General features: G+C 35.2%; 1 protein-coding gene across 13 annotated transcripts in view; it reads left to right on the forward strand.

Moving 5' to 3' along the window:
* Positions 1 to 26,900, forward strand: part of MAPK8 (mitogen-activated protein kinase 8) — an 87,573-nt gene that overhangs the window by 24,841 nt on the left and 35,832 nt on the right. For 11 of the 13 annotated variants that reach the window (XR_003143955.3, XM_049103143.1, XM_025466306.3 and 8 more), the window contains 2 exons: positions 20,675 to 20,845; positions 25,013 to 25,142. The exons of 1 other annotated variant lie outside the window; for it this stretch is intronic. Coding sequence is in view for 11 of the 12 variants with exons in the window: in XM_049103143.1 (XP_048959100.1) it covers positions 20,724 to 20,845; positions 25,013 to 25,142 (252 nt within the window). In the remaining variant the exon portion in view is untranslated. The remainder of the gene's footprint in view (positions 1 to 20,674; positions 20,846 to 25,012; positions 25,143 to 26,900) is intronic. One more of the 13 variants, XM_049103144.1, reaches the window with a different exon arrangement.

Consider the following 26,900-nt stretch of genomic DNA (forward strand, 5'->3'; position numbering starts at 1 on the left):
AATTTTATTTGTCTTTTTATTTTCATTTTCATTTTTCCGTTTTTAAAATACATATAAAATTTACCAGTAGTCACGTTTATTGTATTTACATGTTGCACAACTGTCACCATAATATAGTTCCCAAACACTTCCTCACTCTAAAAGGAGACCAAGTGCACATTAAGTAGTCTCTTCTTCCCCCACTCCAGCCCCTGGCAACTACTTAATCTACTTTTGTCTCTATGGATGTACCTATTCTCAGTATTTTTCTTAAACAGAATCATATCACATGTGACCTTTTGTGTATGACTTTCTTCACTTACCCGTGTGTTTTCAGTTCAAGGTTGTTCATGTTGTAGCATATATCATTATTCCTTCCTTCTTATATCAGAATAATTTTCCATTATATATATATATATATATATATATATATATATATATATACCACATCTGGTTTGATTATCAGTTGATAGGCATTTGGGTTATTTCTACCTTTGGCTCTTGTGTCTAGTGTTGTCTTGAACATTTGGTTACAAGTTTCATATATATATATATTTATATTTTCATATATATCAAATATATTTTCATATATATATATTTTTTCTTTTTGCATTTATGCCCAGGACTAGAATTGCTGGGTCACATGTTAATAATTCTATGATTAATTTATTGAGACACCCACCAAACTATTTTCCACAGCATTTGTATATTTTATATTCCTGCTAGCCATATACAGGGGTTAATTTCCTCACATCTTGCCAGTGCTTGTTATTGTCTGTCTTTTTGATATAAACATCCTAGTGGATACAAGGTGGTATCTCATAGTTTTGATTTGGATTTGCCTGATGGCTAATCATGTTAAGGATCTTTTCGTGTACTATTTATAGATCATCTTTGGAGAAATTTTTTTGTCCATTTTTTAATTAGGTTGTCCTTTTGTTATTGAATTGTAGGAGTTCTTTATATTTTCTGAAATTTGGACCTTTGTCAGATATATGAGTTGCAAATATTTTCTCCTATTCTGTGGATTGTCTGTCACTTTCTTGAAAGTGTCCTTTGACATATGAAGTTTCTAATTTGGTGAAGTCTGACTCATCTGTTTTTTTTTTTTTTTCCTATTGTTTAGTGTGGTTTTGGTATCATATCTAAAAAATCATTGTTAAATCCAAGGTTAAGATTTATTCCTGTCGGGACACCTGGGTGGTTCAGCAGTTGAACGTCTGCCTTCGGCTCAGGCCGTGATCCTAGGGTCCTGGGATCGAGTCCCACAGTGGGCGCCTGCGTGCAGCCTGCTTCTCCCTCTGCTTGTGTCTTTGCCTCTCTCTCTGTGTCTCTCATGAATAAGTAAATAAAATCTTAAAAAAAAAAAAAAGATTTATTCCTGTCTCTTAAGAGTTTTGGATTTTATATTTACGTCTTTGATACATTCATTTTGAGCTAATTTTTAAATATGATATAGGTAAGAGCTTAATTCTTTTTCATGTTATCTAGCTGTCTAGCACTATTTGTTGAACAGAGACTGTTCTTCCATTGAAAGATATCCATTGAAATATCTTGGCATTTTGTTGAAAATCAGTTGACCATTGGTATATCATTTTATTTCTGGACTTTATGATCTATTTGTCTGTCCTTACTCTAGTACCTACTGTTTTGATTACTGCAATTTTGTAGTAAATTTTAGAATCAGAAAGTATGAATCTTCCTACTTGATTGTTATAAAAAATTCAACTTTTGGCTTTGCTGACCCCTGTATTGTTTGTTATGTTTTCATTAATTTGAGCTCTCACCTCATCTTCATTGTTTCCTTCCTTTTACTGTATTTCTTGGATTTACTTTGATATTCTTTTTCTTTCTTGGGTTGACATTTGGCTTGTTAATTTTTTAAGTATGAATTTCCATCATATACTCCATAACTTTATTTCTCAAGTTTTAATGTTTTTTTTTTTTTTTTTTCCTTTAATTTAGTTCCGGCTATCACTCTCAGTAGTTTTCTGTTTATACTTTACTGTCTTCTGGAGATATTCTTAGTTTTATCATTTAAAAAAAAAAAAAACCCAAAAAACAAAAACCCAATACACAGGTTTTAATAAATCAACTAGAAAAAGACATCAAAAAGTGGAAAATTGAAAGTTAAGTAAACATGAAGATTCCTACTCTCATTAGTATCTAAAGAAGTGTAAATTAAAAATACATGAGATACTGTTAGTTTGCATTACAAATTCTGTCATTCCAAGGATTGATGTTACCACTTTTGAAGATAATTTGATATTTGTTATCACTAATAAAGCTGAACATGTGTTTATCCTGTGAGCCAGCAGTTCAGTTCCTAGGTAAACACCCTAGAAAAGCATAAGCAAATACATATAGGTGATACCTGCATAGCAGTGCTTTTCATCACAATTCAAAACTGGAAACAGGGATCCCTGGGTGGCGCAGCGGTTTGGCGCCTGCCTTTGGCCCAGGGCGCGATCCTGGAGACCCAGGATCGAATCCCACGTCGGGCTCCCAGTGCATGGAGCCTGCTTCTCCCTCTGCCTGTGTCTCTGCCTCTCTCTCTCTCTGTGTGTGACTATCATAAAAAACAAACAAACAAACAAAAAAACAAAACTGGAAACAACCTAAATCTCCATCAATAGTAAATTGGATAAATCATGGTGTATTCATGTAGTGGAATACCATTTCACAGGGACAATTAATGAACTATGACCTACACACTCCCTCTCTATTTTATACACATCACAGTTATAAAAGCAAATGAAGGAAAAAAAAAAACACAGAATAAATGCAACTGCAATTTCTTTTACATGAAGTTCAGTAAGAAGCAAAGCTGAAAAATATGACTGGGATAAAAATACCTAGATTGTGAAGCTATAAAGAAAAGCAAGGGAATGATTCCACAAACTTACGAATAAATGGTTACTTCTTGTGGCTGGTAGAATTTCAAGGGGCTAGCAATAGGTGAGGATTACACTGACACTGAGTTCATTCTTTATGTGTGTGTATACACACACACACACACAATACACTTTTGATATATAAGAAATGTTTCACAAGATGATTTTTTTCTATATTTATGTACCAGTAAACCTATAATATTGATGAAGTGGTTGATTTTTTTTTTTAAAGAACATAAAAATAACCAAAATGGGATCAAAAGAAGTAAAAGCCTTGAATTCATCAATATTATGAAAATGATTTTGGGCCAGCTGCTTTTATGTGTGAAGTGGGAACATGACCCACTTTTAGAGCTCTGCTTTTGTATTTCCATAACAGTCTTAGACACCACCACCTGATCACATTACTGAGATCAAAATTGTCATTTCTAAAACCAGTTTCTCATCTTTCTGCTTTTCTAGTGTTTCCAGTCTCTTTATTTATTCTGATTGACTCCCCTGTTTGACTTCTTATCACCACTGCACTTACTTTATAATGGTTTCATTTTCTTCATGTTCCCAAACTCTCCCCTTCTACTCCCAATCTCTTATTGCTCCCTAGGACCTTGGGTTGTTTTCACTGCCAAAACAGAAGTTTACCTTTCCTAGGCTGACATGTTTCCTTATTGCATATAGAATAATGCTTGCCCTTTTCAAAAAGGAAATGTACTGGGGATCCCTGGGTGGCTCAGTGGTTTGGCGCCTCCCTTAGGCCATGATCCTGGAGTCCCACATCAGGCTCTCTGCATGGAACCTTGCTTCTCCCTCTGCCTGTGTCTCTGCCTGTCTGTCTGTGTGTGTGTGTGTGTGTGTGTGTGTGTGTGTGTGTGTGTCTCATGAATAAATAAATAAACTCTTAATAAAAAAAAAGGAAATGTACTGTAGGTATCAATTAACGCTTTCTCTTTTATCTCCTTTATAGTTTTCAAGCCACTCCACACTACTGACATTGCACTCTCTCATAATAAACTTCTCTACGTTTTCCTTCTTACTCTTGATTGCTGTTGTCATTTCTTCCTTACTCCTTCCCTCTTTCCTGTTCTCTTTTAGTTTGTTCCTTAACTTTCTCTTCAAAAAAACCCCAAAAAACTTAAATGCAGATCTTTCTTAAGGTGTGTACTCCTTAGCTTTTATCTTTCAGCTTATCGTTTCATATGTAAATCGATAATTTACATGACATAATTGTGTTTTATTATTAACCCATACTTGGAGTTAATAATAAATACCTCTACATTTAATAATAAATACCCCTACATTTCCTGGCACACATCTCAGATTGTCTTCATAATTTTATGTTTATGGTTAGTTGTTTTGAGTTTTTAAGTGTAAAGGAAAGGGAACTAAAATTGTTGGAATGCTTAATCATGCGCCAGGTTCTTAAGTAATGTACAGTACAGTTCTCCCAGTAGCCTAGAAGATAAATACAAATATCTCCATTTTGCAAATGTAGAAACCAAGGAATCAGTTGGGTGAAGTAAATTGCCCAGAATCAAACAACTAGTAAGTGGAGAGGCAAAATTTGGATCCATATCAGACCTCCTTCATGGTTCTTACTCTTTCTAGGCATCAGATCATTCTCTGGGAGAATGATCCTTATGCCTCCAAAAAGGGAACCTGTTCATCTTCATTATCAAGGGTTGCTTTTATTGTTTTGACCAAGAGAAAAGGATTATTTCCTGAAGTGTCAACCATTTTAAATGTTCATTTTAACTGGTTGAATGCTTCTGTATTTTGGCAGAAAAGGCAAATACTCCAAACAGTGAATTGATTGCCTCTGACAATTGATCTTTTAAACACCTTTGATATTATAAAGGAGTGTTATCAGGAAACTAGAGCAGTCAGTTATACTATCTTTGACATAACCTTAGAATGATAGTAAACTTTGTGTAAAAATTAGACCTAAATGATAGTAAACTTTGTGTAAAAATTAGACCTAACCTTATTTTTTCAGGTATTATAGTGATAACTATGAATTACTTCCATCAGTTTGACTATATATTATGTGATTTAAAGTAAAATGGCAAGTTATTGATATAAACATACACAAAATATTAACAGTATTGTAACTAGATAACAACAGTTTCTTTCTCTTCATAAAACTCCCTTGTATTATCTATTGTTGAAGGGTCATGTAGCTAAACTGTAAAACAGGATATATAGTTGTTAACTGAGTAAAGTAAAACAAGCAGTAAAAAAAAACATTACATAAAACAAGTATTTAATTTCTCAGTGGCTGTGGTATAATTTTTCTTGGCTCTGTAGTCCTTGTCCTTTTCCATTGTATTAGTAAACAGTCGCTAGGTACATAGCCTTCAATGCTTGCAAAGTTGATATTGTACCTTCACAACTATGAAAACAAAAATAATCAGTACTGCTGGCTTGAACACATTGATGTCATTTTATGTCATCAAATTTCAGTTAAACAATATCATCGTTCCATGACCATGAGTAATTTATACCTCTCCTGTCACCTTGTAAATTATCCTACATACTGCCTAGATATACTGAGATTTTTACTCCTTTTTATGTGTTATCAGACGTTGACAGTATTACTACCGTATTCATAAATTGTTGCATTGTATGGAAATTCCAAAGCTTTGCTAACTGTAGATAACACGATAATGACAAAGTAGGGAGATACTTATTGCATCTTTTGAGGGAAATGTAAAATTATCTGTCTATAAAGAAACTTTGGCAAATAGGTTTTAAAAAGTATGTGAGGGGTTCTTGGTTGGCTCAGTTGGTTGAGTGTTTGACTCTTGGTTTCTCAGCTCTGGTCTTAATCTCAGGGTTGAGTTCAGGCCCCACCCTGGGATCCACACTGGACATGGAGCCTACTTTAAAAAGGGGGGTGGGGTATGTGGAATTCCTAGCCATTTTGTTATTGATAGCTTTGTGTCTGAATGATTTTTTAGACACGGGGAAAGAAGTCTAAGTTGTCAAGAAATGACCATGTTCAGTGAGTTATAATGGTGGGTATGGCAATTGGATACCAATTGTATCTTGCCCAATCAACTTAACCTAAAGCTTAATTACATATTTCATTGTTTAGTCACTTCCTGATTCAAGGAGAAGTCACAATAGGTAGTCATTTAATAGTTAGCATGTTCTGCTTCATAACTCTTGTAGACTGTTTTTGGCAAGTAAAGTCCACAAGAAATGAGAATTCTTAGAGAATGCAATTTATCTAATCTGTTTTCTGTAATTTGAAGTGGCTATGAATGAATCTTCTATATAATAAGAAAACCCTAACTATATAGTTAACCTACTATAACTTACTATTAGTTGGAAATGAAGTTTTTTAAAGAAATGAATATTTTTAATATATATTTTATGTTCCTAATATTTATTTATTAGAGACCGTGCATGGCAGCAGGGGTTGGGAGAGTGGCAGAGGGAAAGAATCTCAAGCAGACTCTGCTCTGAGTACAGAGCCAGAGGTGGGGCTTTATCTTACAACCTGAAATCATGACCTGAGCCAAAACCAAGAGTCAGATGTTTAAGCTGACTGAACTACCCAGGCACCCCATTTTGACTTTTTTGATTATGGTCCACAACAAATATCTGTTCCATAAAAACATCACAAAAATACTCTTCTGAAGTATACACTGTGTGTGTGTTGCGGGGGGGGGGGGGGGGGATAGTAAAAGTTTCACAAATACCTATTAACATGTGAACTGCTCTCTCTGATATTCTTTATTCTCTTCTGTTTCATTAAAAAAAAGTTCTAACCCACTAAATTGATTTCATGATCCAGCCATGGGTTGGTTTAAAAACACTGCCATATAGGATTCAAAAGTAAATTGTTTTGCCCGAAGTATTGGCAGCAAACTATTCTGAAGCAATTAGGATATTTGGAAAGCTTTATTACTGGCTTCAAAAAAAAAAAAAAATCCTGCTTTCTTGAGTCCTCTCTGCTGCATCATCACAAATGTTATTTCACTTTGTTTTCCAGACTTGAATATTTAACTGAATGATTAGAAGGTGTTAAACCGAGAACCATCTGAGATACAAAGCCCACAAAGGAAAATTTAATATTGATTGAGATACCTTGGTTATTTGTGCACCTTTACAGTTAAGACATTTTACAAATACAAAGTTAAGTTTCAACTGTTTAAAGGAATGTCATTAACTAGGACAAAGCAGCAACCCTTGGTAATAATAAAAACATTCTAACTATGAAAAGTCTATGTTGTAGGCAAATGCAATTTTATTATTTATAAGTAACCATGATTATCACCATGTTTGGGAACATTAATAACTTAGTCACATCATTTATGTTAAACTGCATTATGTGTTTTATCTTTGCATAACAAACCTGACATTTTTTGGTTGACATAAAATTTTACAGTTAGATATATAGGTAACTTTTAGTACAGTATAAAAAGTACTAAGTTGTCAAGAACAGTATAAATAAAATTCAGAAAAAGGTACCATTTTCTGGCCTTATATGATCCCTTATAGTTGAACACTTGGAAATGATGGAGAAAGGACATTTCACAGAAAAGAACAGAGACATAAAGTCAGAAAAGTTTGACATGTTCAAGAAATAAAAGTACTTCCTTGGATGGACTTTGTTCTAGAAGTAGTTTTTAAGTAGAGGAGAGAATTAACATCTCTTTTTAATACCTATTTGTTATAGGATATAAGATGGATTTGAATAGGGTGAACTTAGGCAAAGAGGTTAGTTAAAACTTCATTGAAGTAGCTTAGAGAAGAAGAAATGAGATTGAATAGAATAGTATCTATGGAAATAAAACATTTTATCAGGATATAGTAAAATCAACATGATTTGGCAACTGATTAGGTTAATTCATACATAAATATTTGGGTATTTGCTGTGCAATTCTATGAATACAACTGTGAACCAAAACAATGCTGTTTGCCCTTAACAGAGTTTTTATAAGTCCAGTTACTGTATTTATTGAAAAAAAATTCATGTACGAATGGACCTACACAGTTCAAACCTGTGTTGTTCCTTGGCCAACTGTATTGTAGAAATTAGAGAAGATAGCTGACTAGGATTTTCTGTCTGGCTTAGACTCTGCGCCTTGAATTGAAAAGCAGTACCATTGAATTGAAAAGCAGTATGCACCATTGTGTTTTGGTCAGTAGCTTCTGTACAGGCTTAGGAGGAGACAGCCAGTTTGGTTCACACCGTGGTATTTCAGGTTGGTGGTATCAAGGAAAGAGCAGAGATGTTGGCTTAGTGTCTAACTAATATACTGTTGAATGTAAGATGAGGAAGGCAAAAAGTAAAAGCATGAGAGGACTAATGGGAAAGTAGAGTTGTTAAAAGTTTGGGAGTCCTTTTGTGCAAAGAATAAATGAGAGTTAACTCTAAGAGACTGATCCTAAGGTGAAGGTGACACTAAAGGAAAATGAACCATTAGTTTCTTTGGAGATTTCCAGCTAGAAGAATGGTACTGCTGACAAAGGGAATAGATACAGAAAAAGAATAAGTTTTAGAAAAAAGAAAAGTTTGATTTTTAACTAACTGTTTAGAGTTTGAATACCTGTGGAACATATTCACATGACCAAGAGATAGTTGAATATATAGGAAAGAGGTCTGGGCTGGAAACAAAACTGGGAGATCATAATTGAAGCCATGAATTTACCAAGGAAGGGAAATATATATAGAGAGAAGTAAGATCTTTTTACTTTTTAGGTATAGTATGCATTTAAGTAGAAGTAGAGGAAAGTTGCTTGCAGGGTTTAAGCAATTTGCAAAGTGGTTCAAGAGGAGCTGACTGAGCAGGCCCTGGATTTGGGAACTCGTAAGTGTCTCTTCAAAGGGTTGGAGAGATAGTGGAGAGTTAAGGGTGATTGTAAGGATTTGAGGAGTAAGGGTGACTTTTTGCAATATGCTTATTGCCAGTTTATGATGTGTATCATATGTGATTTTTGTCACCCTGATACACTAACATTTAAAAAAGTAACTTTGGGGATCGCTGGGTGACTCAGCAGTTTAGCGCCTGCCTTTGGTCCAGGGTGTGATCCTGGAGTCCCAGGATCCCTGCATGGAGCCTGCTTCTCCCTCTGCTTGTGTCTCTACTTCTCTCTCTCTGGGTGTCTCTCATGAATAAATAAATAAAATCTTTAAAAAAATAAATAAAATAAAAAAGTAACTTTGATTAGCAGCTTCTTTATAAAAATTTGTTAGCCAGGTTCTGGCTTTCTGAAATGGAGTACACTGGTCATTTAATTTCTTAATGCCTCAGGGATATCATTAATTATTATTACTCAGGATTGCAGTACTGCTGGGGCCTTTGAGTCTTCTTAGCATCATTTGTTCTGGTATTGAATGGGTTTAGCAAACTTTGTTTTTCTAGGCCTTCTTCCTCTGTGCCATTTGTTTTATCAAATCATTTGATACTATTATTTAAGGATCTTTTTTCCTTCAAAGTACTTCATCATTGTATAGTTTTAAATTGTTGGAGTCCCCTTTAGGAACAAATAAATATGTATAAGTGAGTTAGCCCTTTTGTGAATCAAAAAATCCAAACCAGGGAAAAGCCATTTTATTACTTCTCCCATCTAGCGTGTGGGACACCCATATTATGTTTAAATTGCCTCCTAAGTGATTTCATGAGCTTTTTCCATATGTAGGCTATTGAATTAACTCCAGCAATTCATAAATCTTTGGGGGAAATGTGAGGGGAAGAGGATTAGAGGAGAAATACTTAGTATCTGTTATAAATTTATATAGGAAAAAAATCTGTTTTTAGTCTCTAGCCTTTGTTGCTGTTAATGTGTTGGTAGTGAAAAAAGAGATTTTTGGTAAGTTCGAACTTAAAATTGAAGGCTTTTTTTGAGTGATTAATTATAGGTTTGTAACTGGACATTTAAACCACTTTATTAATCTTGCAAATCTTCAGCTTAGATTTGTTATATCTGGTTATCACAATCAGATGGAAATGCTATTTTTCTCCCTCATCTCGCTGAGCTTTCAGATTTTGAAACATGGTGTAATTTACTCTGAAATTCAGTGGTTATTTTTTTCTCCTGGGAGCAGGCATATTTAATTACAGAAAGCTATTTGTAATGGAATCACTTTCTGCTAATACCTACCTAGGACTTTTTCAAAATTCTGATCATAATTACACTGCTGGCAAGATAAACTGGTGGTAATTATATGTGGAATTAACTAATATGAATAAAATTCCCTGCAAAATGCATCTTGGACACTTTTCATTTGCTATTCCTAATTTGTAGTTTTAGGAAGTGTCTCTGTTGGTGGTTGAATGTGACCAACATTTTCTTTTCTTTTTTTTTTTTTTTAAAGATTTTATTTATTTATTCATGATAGAGAGAGGCAGAGACACAGGCTGAGGGAGAAGCAGGCTCCATGCAGGGAGCCCGATGCGGGATTCAATCCCGGGACTCCAGGATCACGCCCTGGGCCAAAGGCAGGCACTAAACCACTGAGCCACCCAGGGATTCCAACATTTTCTTTCTTATGAGCCTGAGAACCTTATTACTAGTTGGCAAAAGTTATGATTAGAAAATGTCAGGCATTTGAGTCTTTCTCAAGTAATGAGTTCTTTCGTATGATCAGCTTTTTCATAGAAGAGTTAACCCAAGGTACCACAGTGTGCAAAGATGCTCTTCAAGCTGTAGGTATTCTTTCTTGCCTAAGAACTAAAAAAAATGTTATAGGAACTTACAAGTGTACATTTTTCTTAGCTTTAAAATGAAAATATCTTAATGAGTACCTTGAGAAATAGTGTATTCTTACAAATTAGGTTACTTGTTTTTATTGAGTTGAATGTCACTGAGAAAATTATTGTTGCATTTTAGCCACTAACATTAACAATCTAAATATAGTTGAGCAACCCAGAAACAGCTTTCTAATATTTTTAGATTTTTGCCATTTTGAGTATGATTCTTGGATACCAACTAACAAAAATATGAATGGTAAAAGGGTACACATATTGAGGTGTTACTGTTTAGAAAGCAATCAAAACCATACTACTTTATTGCTGAGGACACTGCTATAAAGTCATGAGGTCTTTAATAAATAACCTGAATATCTGAGGTCTTAGAAACTAATTCTGAAGCTTAGTGATTTCATGTGGCTGCTGCTATTTTAGTCAAAGGCATCCCCCTCAAATACAGAAATTGTGAAGGTACACTGGGATGTTAGCATTATTTTGTGATTGTAATGTAATTAACCTATTCTAGTAAGCTCAATTAAGTGATAAATCTATTTTATAAATAGGTGTTACAAAAACCAATTGCTGAAGTACAAACTGGGCCTACTTTCTCCACTCTCTTTGTGGTGGAGGACTAGATTCTCCTAGAAAAGAGGGCATACTAGGTATGATTGGTAAATAGTAGAAAGAGTCGGTAGTGGCCCAGGCATCAAGGTTATTTTTTGGCTGGAATACTTACTTTCTGAACTCAATGGATAACTAAAGAAACATACTAATTATACTAATACTTAAAGGATTTGCCCTCTACTTTTTTTACAGAGGATCTGTGGGAGTAGATCCTAACCTTCTCTTTATAAGTGAGTAGTAAAGGAAAGGAAGAATAAGGAAGAGTCTCAGATTTAGAGGGGCATTATTTCAGCCCTCATCTAGGTTCATTTAGCTTCTCTTACTTTCATAAAGTCTGGATCAGGTGAATTAATTCTTATAAGATTCTAACCTCTTCCTAGAAGCTTCATTATTTTAATGCCCATGGTAGTGACATTTCGTCTTAGAGGAGTTTAACTTTTAATTTCTCAGCTATGCATGTCTTACAGATGGATAAAATGGAAAGAAGTGACAGGAATTGGTTTGTCTCTTGGAGACAGGAATCTGCTGTTCTATTTTAGTAAGTTCCTATGATTCCCATAGGGTGAACATCTCACATTTTGTAGCCCTAATAGTTATTATACTTAATGTTGTATATGATGATTTAACTAATTTTTAGGGGTGATTTTGATTGTGCAAGTTTTATGGATTATTTAGAATGGACTCTTGGTGTTTACTGCAGTTAGAATCTGAAGTCAGTGTATAAAGGCAAAGAATCACTCTTAAAAGTTCTCTAGCTCATAAAAGACAATATAAAATCTTTTATGTACACACACACACACACGCTCACTCCTGAACATTAATTCGTATGCACATTTAAATTGGAGAGTCACTAAGCTAAAGTAAAGTCTTCTCTAAGAAAAAAGTATACAGGTGTATGTATGTTCACCTCATTCAGCTTTAAAAATGGTGGATAGGTGGAGAGTTCTGTTTCTTCTCTGTTAGTTTTACTTCATTCTGTTTTAATATAAGCTACTTAAGTCTTAATACTAATTTTAGTTTATTGTGAGGATTATAGGAACTTACTGAGTTTCATTTTTCTTTAGGGTAAGTTCTGAAGTTAGTTGGTTAAATTCTAAGCTTAGCCATTAAAAAGATTTGTGATGCAACCTGCTGAGTTATTTTCTATTGTCTGTGAGGCCTTTTTGTGTGGCTGCATTGAAATCCTTCTTTTTTTCATAAATACTTTTAATATAACTATTTAGTTTAACTTGTTTGTCTCCACATTCAAGTTTGCCAGACCAGCCATTTTATAGGTGGGCCAACCTGATGGCAGTAGTCTTGTTCCTTGTGTAGACATCATAGAAGTAAACCTTGAGTCATAAAAACCTAATTCAATCTTATCTTTCCCTGCTAACAAAGAAAAACACTGATGAAGATAAATAGAACAATTTATTAAGTAATTTGTAACTTTAAAAAGATTCATATTCTTGGTTAACTTCTTTCTTTCTTTTTTTTTTTTTTTTTTTTGTTAACTTCTTTAAGCAGTTAGTATTAAATATAACATACAGAGAGTGGATGTGCTAGGAACCTGAAGATGTAGGAAACATAGTCCTTACCTTCAAAAAGATCACAGTCTGGAGGCACCTGGGTGGCTCAGTCAGTTAAGTGTCTGACTCTTGGTTTCAGCTCAGGTCACGATCTCAGGGTTATAAGATTGAGCTCTGAGTCAAACCCCTGTAACAGACTCTGCACTCAGCGCTGAGGCTGCTTGAGATTCTCTCCCTCTCCCTCTCCTTGCATGTTCTCTCTCTCTCTCTCTCTCAAATAAGTAAAATCAAAATCTTAAAAAAAAAAATCACAGTCTGGAAGTAAAATCTGCCTATTTTTACAAAGCAATTTAGATGAGAAATTAGGTTCAAGATGGTTTGAGTAGAAAAGGCTTCATGAACATCATACTTTGATAGATACAGTTGAGCTAGGAAAAAATTGGTGAAAATATTTCACAAGAAGGAAAGGGAAATGAGTAAATTTCAGGTGCATGAGAGCCATGTTGACATTGAGTTTAGTGTTCTTGCTAGAAGAACAATAAGAGGTGAAATTTGAAGGCTAGAGCTGAACCTCAACATTTCTACAACATTTCATTGCATGTTAGCCTTTTTGAGCCTGAGTTTACTCATCTATTGAATGGCATAATAATAATGCCTATCTTTTCTCTTAACTCCTCTGAACCCCATAGCCAGTCATATCTAAATTCTACAACTATAGTTCCTTTGTTTTTAATCCAAGCAGAGGCCTTCCTAAGTAGGGGCATGAGTCATCAGAGAACCAGTACCATATTCTCCTTACACTCTCGCTGTTCCAGCATCATCATGGAGAGAACAGGAGAACAAATGCATCCTCCGTAATGTCACCAATATCCTTCATGCCCTTGTCTTGGAAATTGACCCTTCCATCTCAGTCTTGATGATATTTTCTGATTGGCAGAGCTACACCAGTGTCTCCATCTGTATGGCCACACATATGTTCTGGATCCCATTCCTTTCAATCTTTTCAGAAATACGGTGCCATCTACTGCTATTCAGCATAGTACTAAAAGTCCTAGCCTCAGCAATCAGCCAACAAAAAGAAATAAAAGGCATTCACATTGGCAAAGAAGAAGTCAAAACTCTCCCTCTTCGCAGATGACATGATACTCTACATAGAAAACCCAAAAGACTCCACCCCAAGATTGCTAGAACTCATACAGCAATTTGGCAGCATGGCAGGATACAAAATCAATGCCCAGAAGTCAGTGGCATTTCTATACAGTAACAGTGAGACTGAAGAAAGAGAAATTAAGGCGTCAATCCCATTTACAATTGCACCCAAAAGCATAAGATACCTAGGAATAAACCTCACCAAAGAGGTAAAGGATCTATACCCTAAAAACTGCAGAACGCTTCTGAAAGAAATTGAGGAAGACACAAAGAGATGGAAAAATATTCCATGCTCATGGATTGGCAGAATTAATATTGTGAAAATGTCAATGTTACCCAGGGCAATTTACATGTTTAATGCAATCCCTATCAAAATACCATGGACTTTCTTCAGAGAGTTGGAACAAATTATTTTAAGATTTGTGTGGAATCCGAAAAAACCCCGAATAGCCAGGGGAATATTTAAAAAGAAAACCATATCTGGGGGCATCACAATGCCAGATTTCAGGTTGTGCTACAAAGCTGTGGTCATCAAGACAGTGTGGTACTGGCACAAAAACAGACACACAGATCAATGGAACAGAATAGAGAATCCAGAAGTGGACCCTCAACTTTATGATCAACTAATATTCGACAAAGCAGGAAAGACTATCCACTGGAAGAAAAAACAGTCTCTTCAATAAATGGTGCTGGGAAAATTGGACATCCACATGCAGAAGAATGAAACTAGGCCACTCTCTTACATCACACAAATATAAACTCAAAATGGATGAAAGATCTTAATGTGAGACAAGATTCCATCAAAATCCTAGAGGAGAACACAGGCAACACCCTTTTTTAACTTGGCTACAGCAACTTCTTGCAAGATACATCCATGAAGGCAAGAGAAACAAAAGCAAAAATGAACTTTTGGGACTTCATCAAGATAAGAAGCTTTTGCACAGCAAAAGAAACAGTCAACCAAACTAAAAGACAACCTACAGAATGAGAGAAGATATTAGCAAATGACATATCAAATAAAGGGCCAGTATCCAAGATCTATAAAGAACTTATGAAACTCAACAGCAAAGAAACAATCCAATCATGAAATGGGCAAAAGCCATGAAGAGAAATCTCACAGAGGAAGACATAGACATGGCCAACAAGCACGTGAGAAAATGCTCCTCATCACTTGCCATCAGTGAAATACAAATCAAAACCACAATGAGATACCACCTCAGACCAGTGAGAATGGGGAAAATTAACAAGGCAGGAAACAACAAATGTTGGAGAGGATGTGGAGAAAGGGGAACCCTCCTGCACTGTTGGTGGGAATGTGACCTGGTGCAGCCACTCTGGAAAACTGTGTGGAGGTTCCTCAAAGAATTAAAAATAGACCTGCCCTATGACCCAGCAATGGCACTGCTGGGGATTTACCCCAAAGATACAGATGCAGTGAAACACCGGGACAGCTGCACCCCGATGTATATAGCAGCAATGTCCACAGTAGCCAAACTGTGGAAGGAGCCTCGGTGTCCAACGAAAGATGAATGGATAAAGAAGATGTGGTCTATGTATACAATGGAATATTCCTCAGCCATCAGAAACAACAAATACCCACCATTTGCTTCGATGTGGATAGAACTGGAGGGTATTATGCTGAGTGAAATAAGTGAATCGGAGAAGGACAAACATTTTATGGTCTCATTCATTTGGGGAATATAAAAAATAGTGAAAGGGAGTAAAGGGGAAAGGAGAAAAAAATGAGTGGGAAATACCAGAAAGGGAGACAGAACATGAGAGACTCCTAACTCTGGGAAACGAGCTAGGGGTGGTGGAAAGGGAGGTGGGCGGGGGATGGGGATGACTGGGTGACAGACTCTGATGGGGGCACTTGATGGGATGAGCACTGGGTGTTATTCTGTATGTTGGCAAATTGAACATCAATAAAAAAAAATATGGTGCCATCTGAAACTTCATTTTTCTTTTTCATTCCCCTGTTCTCCCCCTTCTTCTTTATATTGTATCCTTTCTGTTAGTAGGTCAATAGGTTCATGGGATGCCTGGGTGGCTCAGCAGTTGAGTGTCTGCTTTCAGCTCAGGGCCGCATGATCCTGGCGTCCTGGGATCAAGTTCCGCATTGGACTTCCCTGCAGGGAGCCTGTTTCTCCCTCTGCCTGTGTCTCTGCCTCTGTGTGTGTGTCTCTCATGAATAAATAAATAATATCTTTAAAAAATGTTCATGTTGTTTTTGTGTTATATATACTATACCATGTTATATGTTATATATAATCTATCCTGCCTTTACCATTTTTCTCTATCAATTTCCTCCCTTCTTTGCTAAATTTCTCTTAAGAAGTACTGACATCTACTTAACCTATTTCTAAAATCATATCCTACTTACACCTCAGCTCATTCCAATCTAGCTTCTACCCCCCATTACTACTTGAGTGGTTTCTTTGATATTTCTGAAGCATTCACTCACCAGTTTTTTAAAAACCCTTTGGCTTCTTCAGTGTGTTCTCTTCATTTTCTATCTGTGTCTGGCTATTTCTTCTCTGAATGGCTTCCCCTTAGATCAGGGACCAAGGGAATGATATTTACTCTTACCACTTCTATTCAGGATTGTATGGAACTTGTAGTGAATAGGGGCAAGAAAAGGAATTCAGAGGCATTCAAATTGGAAACGAAGAAATGAAACTGATTGTATACGTGGAAAATCTCAAAGAATCCACAAAAAAGGCTCCTAAGACTAATAAATGAGCTTAGTACAAAACTATTATATAAAAAATTTAATTGTATTTCTATATTTTAGCAATGAACAACTGAAAATTTAAAAATAACGTTTTAACAGCACCCAGAATATTAATACCTAAGAAAAAGTTGAACAAAATTTTGCAAGGCTTGTTTATTGGAAACTATAAAAGATTACGCATTATGTGATATCACTTACATAACATTTTACTTACATGAAAAAAATTTATAGTGGTGGAAACATAGCTGTCAGGGGTAAGGTTGGCAAGAGAGTGTGATTATATAAACGGATAGCATGAAGGATTTTCTTTGGTGAGATGAAACACTTCTGATTGTGCTAGAGTTTACACTAATAGATGTATGTGATAAATTCACAGAGAACTATACACAAAGTACATTTAAAACTGGTAATATCTGAATAATGTCTATAGTTTGTTTAATCGTATTGTACCAATGTCAGTTTCCTTGTTTGTTAACAGTAGTGTATGTACCAATGTCAACTTTCTCATTTTGATAATTGTGCTGTGGTTATGTCAGATGCTCTCATTTGAGTGAAGCTGGGTAAAGGATAGCCAGGATCTCCGTATTATTTTTGTAACTTCTGTGTGATTCTAAAATTATTTCAAAGTAAAACATTAAAAAAAAAAAAAGACACTTAAGAAAATGGAAATGGAAAAGCAAGCCACAGACTTGAAAAAATACTTGCTTAACAGCTGATAAAGAATGTTAAGATATGCTAGTAGACAAATACAATATATTTGTATTGTACAAATATATTTGTACAAATACAGAATATATAAATAAGTACTTAAAAATCATATTTTTAAATGGGCACAAGTGTTAATTAGCTACTTCATCAAAAAATGTAGCATATAAGTCCATGAAAAAATGCTCAGCATCATTAATTATTAGGAAACGCAGATGTAAACCACTAGTATACATAAAATTAAATGGCAGTCACAAGAATGTGGAGCAAGTAGTACTCTCTTACTTCGCTGCCAGGAATAAAAAAGGTATGGCCACTTTGGAAAACAGTTTGGCTGTTTCTTACAAAAGTAAGCATAGGACTCAGCATCCCCTCCTAAGTATTTACCAAAGATGTATGGGGGGGGGTGTGTGAATATTTATACTAGTGTCATTTATAATACACTTCCAGACTAACAACAATCCAAATGTCCAAATGGTACATCCACACGATAGAATACCATTTGGTAGTAAAAAGGGGATGCAGCACAGATGAATCTTAAATGCATTAAGGCAGTGGCACCTGGCTGGCTCATTCTGTGGAACAGATAACTCCTGATCTTGGGGTTGTGAGTCTGAGCCCCACATTGTAGAATATTATTTTAAAACTTAAAATCTTAAAAATAAAAAAAAAAAAGCAGCATTAGGGCAAATGAAAGAAGCCAGACATACAAATTACATAATGCTGTGATTTCATTTATATGAAGATCTAGGAAAGATACAGCTAAGCACTTCATTGGTTGCTAGGGGTGGGTGGGAAGTAGAGGGCAGGGTTTGACCCATACACAAACATTTTGTGGTAATGGAATAATCTACACCATGGTTTGGGTCCTGGTTATAGGATTGTGTACTTTCATCAAACTGATCAAATTGGACAGTTAAAGTTGGTGAATTTACTTTGCATGTAATATTTGTTCTGCCTAGAAAGCTCCCTTCTCTTCATGCCTGATTAACTCATATGCAGTGTTCAGATCTTGCTCAAACATCACAACATCAAGGGAATTTTTTCCTGAGCCCAGACTAGCATAGTCTTGTCTCTTTTAGCATCCTGCCCTATCTCTTCACTGCTCTTATGACAGCCATATTGATACACAGGCAGATACTAAGCAACATAAGGTCTCTTTATCTGTCTTAACTACAAGCTTTCTTAAGGGGCAGATAGATGCTGATAACTGTTGTGTTTATTGTACCCAGCATAGAGTTTGATTCAGGTATGTCAATATTGTCAGCTGAGAGTGAGTAGAGTTTTCTATTTCCTGTTTGTGGGAGTGGCAGCTGTGGCTTTTGTGGAGGGTATCACTGTCTGGGCCTACCTACTTAACTCTGGTACTTTACCTGCCATACCTGCTCTGTTCCTGGGGAGTTGTATTAGCTATCATCACTCAGCTGCTGCCACAACTTAATGGAGACTTCTGTGTGTGTACCTTGGGCACTCCTGATCCCGGGCCATTCTGTTCTGGGAACAGAGAGAAGCCTTTCCTTACTATTTGGAGGCTCTGTGCTACCCCTCTGACCATATGTGCACATTACCAGAGACCATTATTACAGTCTCCGGGCCCTAGACAGACCCTGTTTCCAGGATAAGTCTGTAGAATATTTGATGAGGGACCTGGCACCCAACACCACTTCTCTTCCTCCTTTCACTTCTCTTTCTCCTTTTTTTCCTCCTCTGGTAGACAAGAGGGAATTCAGGTTACGTTAGGAAATTGGTCTGGGTAACCAGTACTTGTATTTGTCTACTAGCATATCTTAAGTGTTTAAATCGTTACCAGACTTTTTTCTTTAAGCCTCTGGTCTGTCTGCTTAGGTGGAATTAATGACATTTGTCATTTCAGACACTTCTTTTTGGAGTAATACACAACTGGTTTAGTTACTGATTTTGGAAATGTTTCTCTGGTCCTGCTTTACTGTATCCAAATTATCTGACTTCTCAGTTGCTTTCAATTTACTGATCTAGTTTTATAAAGATTATAGTATTTGGACTTTTTTGTTTAGTTTCTATTTATTTTTAATACGATCGTATCTAAGAATTCATTATTTTTTATTTTGTCTCTTATCTGGATTAGTACAGTAGCTTACTAGTGTTCTAATTCTTATTCCCCCTCCTCTTGTAATGTAGTCTCTCCAAGTAGCATCCAGGGAACTGGTCAGGGACTTCTTGCTTTCCACTTTCCAGTGCCTTCCATCCTACTCTAAGAATTCAACTGTTAGAATCCAGTTCATGAACTTCTACATAATCTGGCCCTAGGGCCCAACATAGTGCCTGAAACAGGTTAGGCACTTAGTATTTGTTAAATTGATTTCTTTGCATTCTAAGGGTTATCAGAATTTTGTTTTTGTTTCTGTTAGCATTGTCTTAAAACCTATACATGCATGCACATGGACAGTAATTCTTAGACCTCACTGGTTTCTTGGTTCATTGTGGGATGTGGGGAGTGGTTTGGAGCTGTCTTGTTTGCATTTTGGAATAGACCACTTTTGTCTAGTAAGAATGGGTAATAGGTTTGTCGATAAATACAACTCCAATAGGTGGAAAAAGACTTCCTTGGCTTGTAATCAGCATGTGGTAAAGAGCTGTGGCCAGAACTTAGATTGTGCTTTTGAGGCCCCACACAATTCAGAACAGTATTGTTTTATTTCACATCCTAATATACTAAATGCTTTTTTCTATATATTTTCTTATTTTTAACTTTATTTTATATCTTACTTTATCTTATATTTTCTACCCTGCTTCTCATCCTTTCAACCTCAACATCTACATTATACCTGGATGTTGCTGGTGGGGGTCAGGAGCTCTGTTACGGTGACAGCATAACAGAGATCTGCTCTGTGTTTGTTAGGTAGGGGTGACACATGCTAACTAGGCTTACTAGCTTGCCAGTTGATTTCTTCCATGCCATGCTAAATGAGATTGTGAATTAGTTTTGAATAAAAGTTTATCAATTTCTCACAAAAATTAAGGTTTCAGTATTTTATAATAAATACATAAAAAGGACTGGTTTTAAATTTTAAACTATGGAAGTGACCTTAAAGGCATGTTTAGTTATAATTATTTGCTTTTTTTTGTTTGCTTTATAATTTTCCAGTAAGTTAAGACACTAGTGACTTGTAACGGAGAAACTTAGCCTTTGTAAAAATTTTGTTCTGTTTTTAACTCTCAATCATCTCCTTAAGTATAGCAGATGCTAACCAACCTCCAGTATTCTTTTCTTTCTAATTGTGTTTTAATGAAGCAGCTCCTTTAACATGGTATAGCAATCTGTGTTATTATTAGTGAACAGAGTAAGGACTTGAATTTTAAGCTTAAATTCATTTTGTTAACATCACATTTTGTTCCATTTTGCAGCTTCTTGGTGAATATTTGGATGAAGCCATTAAATTAATTGTTTGCCATCATGAGCAGAAGCAAGCGTGACAGCAATTTTTATAGTGTAGAGATTGGAGATTCCACATTTACAGTCTTGAAACGATATCAGAATTTAAAACCTATAGGCTCAGGAGCTCAAGGAATAGTATGGTAAGTTTTTACTTCCAAAAATTAGGCAAAGAATCATTAACTGCCATCTTTTCTCCTCTTATATTTATCTGAGTAAATATTTAACTTGCCTCAAAAAAATTAAGATAAAACTTAATAAAGTTTAAATTAAAGCTATAACATAGTAAATTGTTTTGTTCTGGGGTTGATGGTCTTTATTATTCATTAAACACAACTTTATAAATCAGCACTGCCATCTTTAAGTATAAATTATGATTAAATACTTGGTCATAAGCCATGTAAAGACAGATATCTATATCAGGAAAGGATAAGTGGCATGCTTGTTAATTCCATGTATACATCTATTCCCATAGCTAGTTGTTTAATAAGAAGCTTCTCTTAATCATAACTTTCACATTATAATGAAACTCTGGAATTTCAGAAATCTTATTTTGTACTGGGGGATGAAGTGAGCTCATACCTCATGTATGTGTTTCAGAATTCATATGTGTCTTTGAAATTGATTTACTGGCTAATTTCTACAAAACGCCCAGGCTTTATATATAGAGCAACATAATTTTTTTTTTAGACTTATTTATTTGAGAAAGAGAGAGCACACGTGCAGGGGAAGGGGCAGAGGGAGAGAATCTCAAGCAGACTCCCTGCTGAGTGTGGAGCTTAATGCACCCTAAGATCATGACCCGAGCTGAAGCCAAGAGTTGGATGCTCGACTGACTGAGCCACCCAAGTGCCCCAACATAATTCTTTATAAAATATAAGGGTAGAACACTTTTTGGACAGTTCTGCTAATGATTTTTAGATCACTGAATAAGCATAATAAGCTAGTGTTTTGAGGAATTCTAAGCCTCACTCAAACATAATTATATCTTTATTACCTCTTCTTGAACCAAATTTATTTCAGAATTCTTTCTAAAAAATCATAAGTATTTATGACCCTGCAGGTCTCTCAGGTTTAGAATAACTCTTGCACATGTACATAGAGACAAACATAGGAGTATTCTTTGCAATACCATTTATAGTAGTAAAAATTGGTAATACCAGCAAGTCTGTCCATGAGAATAAAACAATGTGATATATTTATGTAGTGAAGTACTATACAACATTTATTTATTTATTTATTTATTTATTTAAATTTTTGATAGTCACACACAGAGAGAGAGAGGCGCAGAGACATAGGCAGAGGGAGAAGCAGGCTCCATGCACCGGGAGCCCGACGTGGGATTCGATCCCGGGTCTCCAGGATCGCGCCCTGGGCCAAAGGCAGGCACCAAACCGCTGCGCCACCCAGGGATCCCACTATACAACATTTAGAATGAACTGGAGCGATGTTTCAACAAGAACAATCTTAGAAATACAGTATTGAGTTTAAAAGGAAGATACAAAATATATATACATTATTATACCATTTATATAGAGATTAAAATATGCAAAATAAGACCATATGCTTATGCATGCATACATATGTAGGAAAGTATAAAAACCATTAATAAACAGCAAACTCAGAATAATGCTTACCTCTGAAAATAGAGATAGGGAGGAGACTTTACCTGTGATAATATATTAATTTTTTAAAAATTCAGCATTTGGGGTACCTGAGTGACTCAGTCAGTTAAGCGTCCAACTCTTGATCTCAGTTCAGGTCTTGAGCTCAGGATCCTGAGTTTTGAGTCCTGTGTTGGACTCCACACTGGGTATGTAGCCTACTTTAAAAAAAATTACCAATTATGGTAAAATACTAAAATCTAACAGATTTCTGTAATGGAAACAGTAGCATTTAGTCTCTTTCTGTTCTCTTGAAGTAACTTATAATACCAGAAATTATAGAATTTGGGTAATTTTATAAAGTATTAGCTGGCTGGTTGTCATTTTAACTAAGCACATTTAACCAACCACAAATTAAATTTAAAGAAAATAATGTGGTACAGTCAATACAGGAAGGATTCTGAAAGTCAGCTCATGGTTCAGATTCTAGTTTCATAATGTATTAACTTTGTGACTCATGGCAAGTTAATACTTCTAAGCCAGTTTTCTCACCTAATTTACATGGTTGTTGTAAGAAATATAGTACTTATAAACTTCTTAATAGTGTTTAAAAATGTTATTTGTGGGGCGCCTGAGTGTCTCCAGTGGTTAAGTGTCTGCTTCAGCTTAGATCATGCTCTCAGAGTCCTGGGATTGATCCCTGCTCAGTGAGGAGTCTGCTTCTCTCTCTCCCTCTGCCCCCACCCCCCCCCCCCCCCGTCTGTGTGTGTGTGCACGCATACACTCTTTCATGCTCTCTCTCTCTCAAATAATTAAAAAAAATAAATTAATTAAAAAAAAATGTTTTTTTTTTTTTTTCTGGGAGTGCCTGGGGTGGCACAATTGGTTAAACCTCTGACTCTTGGTTTCAGCTCAGGTCATGATCTCCAGGTCGTGAGATTGACCCCTGTATCAGGCTCCACCCTCAGCGTGGAGTCGGCTTTAAGTTTCTCTCTCCCTTTGTCCCTTTCCCGTGCATGTTTGCACACTCTCTTTGTCTTTCTCTAAAATAAATAATTAAAAAAATAAATAAAAAACCTACTCTGTGTTACTTACCATCAGAATCAACTAAATAACTTAATTGTTTTTTAAATGCATTAATTTGGACCCCAGTGATAGTAAGATTCATAGAGGTCTGGATTGGGGTCTCTAATTTGTGCACATTCAAGTATCAACATTAGAAATCTAACTTCCTTGGATACAAAGTGCAGCCTTCTCAGATACTGTTGAACCTTTAGAGTTTGCAATACTACTTTGGTTTAACAGATAAAATGAATTTAATGCTTAAAAATAAAACATACTTGATCTGAAACAGTCAAAACTTCTATTTTTTATGACTCCTAAAGTTTTTTTTTAATTGAGGAGAACATATCTGTAAATATGACATTTTCTAACTCAGAGTTATATTTATGTCTTTTTTACTATCTCTATGTATGTGTGTGTATACATATATACGTACACACACACACATATATAGGAAATAGTTATGGCATATATATTATGCATAGATGTGTTCCTTTATGGCAGAGTACCAATTTCTTAATACATACTTCTTCACTACATTTGAAATAGTGAGATAGCTAGAGAACAAACTCAAGTTTTCAGTTAGAGAATAGTTTTAATCAACAATGTATCAAACTTTCCAAATATATAAACAGAAGTCTTATAGTATGTTAGGTAGTCCAGTATGAAAAGCGATAACCTCACGTCAGTCTTTTGGTCACAGCTTTGTTTTTAACTTTCTGACTCACTTTAGGCAAATCAATCAGGCAATTAATTTAGGCAGTTAATTAGTGACTTCAATGATTTGTAGTCTCTTTCAGTCATAATATTCTACAATTTTAAGATACTTTATTTGTGCTTTACTTTCTCTGATCTTTCATTTACAAAACATGGTGTTTTGTCAGTGGGATATGGTAGAAAATATGAAGAGTAATGATGTTGGATGAAGAGGAGGATGAGGATGATGTTATATGTCACAGAATTATAGATGTTATAACATCTATAATTAACATTAACAGCAATGAAGCAGCTTGTAATGTCCTGAAATCTAGCATTTATATTTGTAAACTTGATTTTTTAATTCCTCCCAAAACAAAGTTTAAATACTTTTATATTGTAAAATAATCTTTTGCATACCTTTATATATGCATATATGTATTCTTATATATGTATTCTTTTCTCTCTCTGTATTCATTTTGTTGTGTCCAAGGAAGATGGAAATGATCTGCTTATGTAGAATTCTTCAGAAAGTATCTTGGGTAGAATTTATGACTACATGTATTCTTTAGGATTCTTTAGGATAGGCTTAAAGCTATCTATTAGACCTGAATACTCATTAAACATTTGTGCATTGAGTGCTAACTGTATGCTAGGTGGAATTTGGAGGACACCCAACAAACAAGCAGTCTCTGTCTTCACAATCCATTGTTCCTTTGAATATAATAGCATTTTAAGAAACAGTTAATGCTATACATGTTAGAATATTCTATACAGTGTTAGAATATGCTATAATAGGTGTTCAAGAAACATGTTGAATATCAAAGACTGGAAATTGACACAGTTGGATTCTATCTTTGGAGAAAGTTAAGGAATCTGCATGAATGTTTCATAAATTCAGTTTTGCAGATTTAAAATTTTTGTTTGTTTTTGAATTTCTTGTTACAGTGCAGCTTATGATGCCATTCTTGAAAGAAATGTTGCAATCAAGAAACTAAGCCGGCCATTTCAGAATCAGACTCATGCTAAACGGGCTTACAGAGAGCTAGTTCTTATGAAATGTGTTAATCACAAAAATGTAAGTGAATGTTTTAGAAAATGTCTTAGGTATAGATTATATCAGGATTTGTTCAGGAATATATAACAAATACTTTAAAAATATTGAGATGCTATAAATTATTCTAGATTGGAACATTATTGGGATATATAGCATAGGGTAAATTTTTTCTCAACTTTATTGAGTTACATCAAAAGAAAAACAGCTTCTGAAATTTAGATTGTATACAAATTTTCTGATATTTAATTTGCAAAAGGAGTTTTAAAAGAGGTAGGTGTTTTCGAAGAACTTTATTTAGGCTTGATCTCATCTTCTGCTTTTTGTTTTCTGTCAGGCTGACATTTTAGAAAACTGTAGCCTTAGCACAGAGATGAAATTGTTTTCGTTTACTTTAACACTGGAATTTTATTTAATAATATTTGATATAAAATTCAAATCATTTCTCCCTACTCCACTCCCACTTTTTTAAGTGATGCTTATACTCAACTGGTCAATTTAGGTTGAAGATAGTGATTTTATAAAGCAGTTTAGCAAAAACTTCAAAAAATATTTAAATGAAATTAGGAAAACATTCCTAATTCTTTTTCCTGATGATTATAACAACTTAAACATATAACTTTCACTCATTTTGAGGAGAAATAAACTTTTTAAAACTTATTTTAAGCATATTTTTGTGATTATTTTAATGGAATGATTTCTCTCAGCTGAGAGGAAAAAACTAGAAGTGAATTGAAAAGGGGACGGTTTTATGAAGTACTAAACTGAAAGCATCTGACTGGAGATGTCTTGTGTTTGTCCAAAGGAACTTATAAAATACAAGCTCAGAGCTTTCTAATTGCAGATAACACAGTTTACCACATTTTGAGAGCTAACTATGCAAGCCTGTGTGTGCTAGAGTTACTAGATGAGTCACTGAGGGGAAAAATTCATGGAAGTTAATTGTGAGGCTCCTTATTTGGGGGAACATACATGTTATTTTTAAGATAAATACATAGTGAAATATTAAATATGACAAAGCAGTAGAAGTTTGATTGTCAACTTGTGGTGTATAAAAAATAAGTCCTCAGATTTCAGGAGAGAAAGGATTGCATGAGCTTTCATAAAATGGGAGGGCTTTTAGGAAAAGGTGGCTGTAGACTATAATTCTTAAAAATGGGGTAAAAATTGAATTGTTGAAGGAAAAGGGCCTCCCAGAGAGAAAGAACAGCATTTAAGAAGAGATACAGATTAAAGTCTGTGACAGGGAAGTTGTGTCAACCATTCTTGTTCTAGATGGGGACCAGCCATGTTGCTTGTCAGGGTTTTGCTGGTGGCCTTCTGCCCTCAGATGGAGCTGCTCATCCCTCCTTGTAGCCCATTTCATGGTGATGATAGTGGTGATATTGCCTTAGTTTTGTGGTGGGGGCATAGCTAGTGACTCCTACTTCCTGAACCTGAGTGACTGCAAAAAAAAAAAGGTTCCATCGACTAAATGGAAGGCATGGGAAGCTTGTTTAACATAGTTAACCCTCTGGTAGAGATGGCAAGATCCATGCAGGCAGTACCCTTGGCACCTATAAGAGTATTGATATTAGAGTAGATGCTGAAAACATATTTGTTCAGACAATGAATGTAAAACTAAACACAGTTGACCCTTAAACTATGTGAGAGTTAGGGATGTTCACTGCCTGTGTAGTTGAAATATGCATATAACTTTTGACAACCTCAAATTTAATGACTGATAGCCTCCTGTTGACCAGAAGCCTTACTGATAACATAGTCGATTAATACATATTCTGT

Source organism: Canis lupus, chromosome 28 (assembly GCF_003254725.2).
Source record: "Canis lupus dingo isolate Sandy chromosome 28, ASM325472v2, whole genome shotgun sequence".
NCBI lineage: Eukaryota > Metazoa > Chordata > Mammalia > Carnivora > Canidae > Canis > Canis lupus.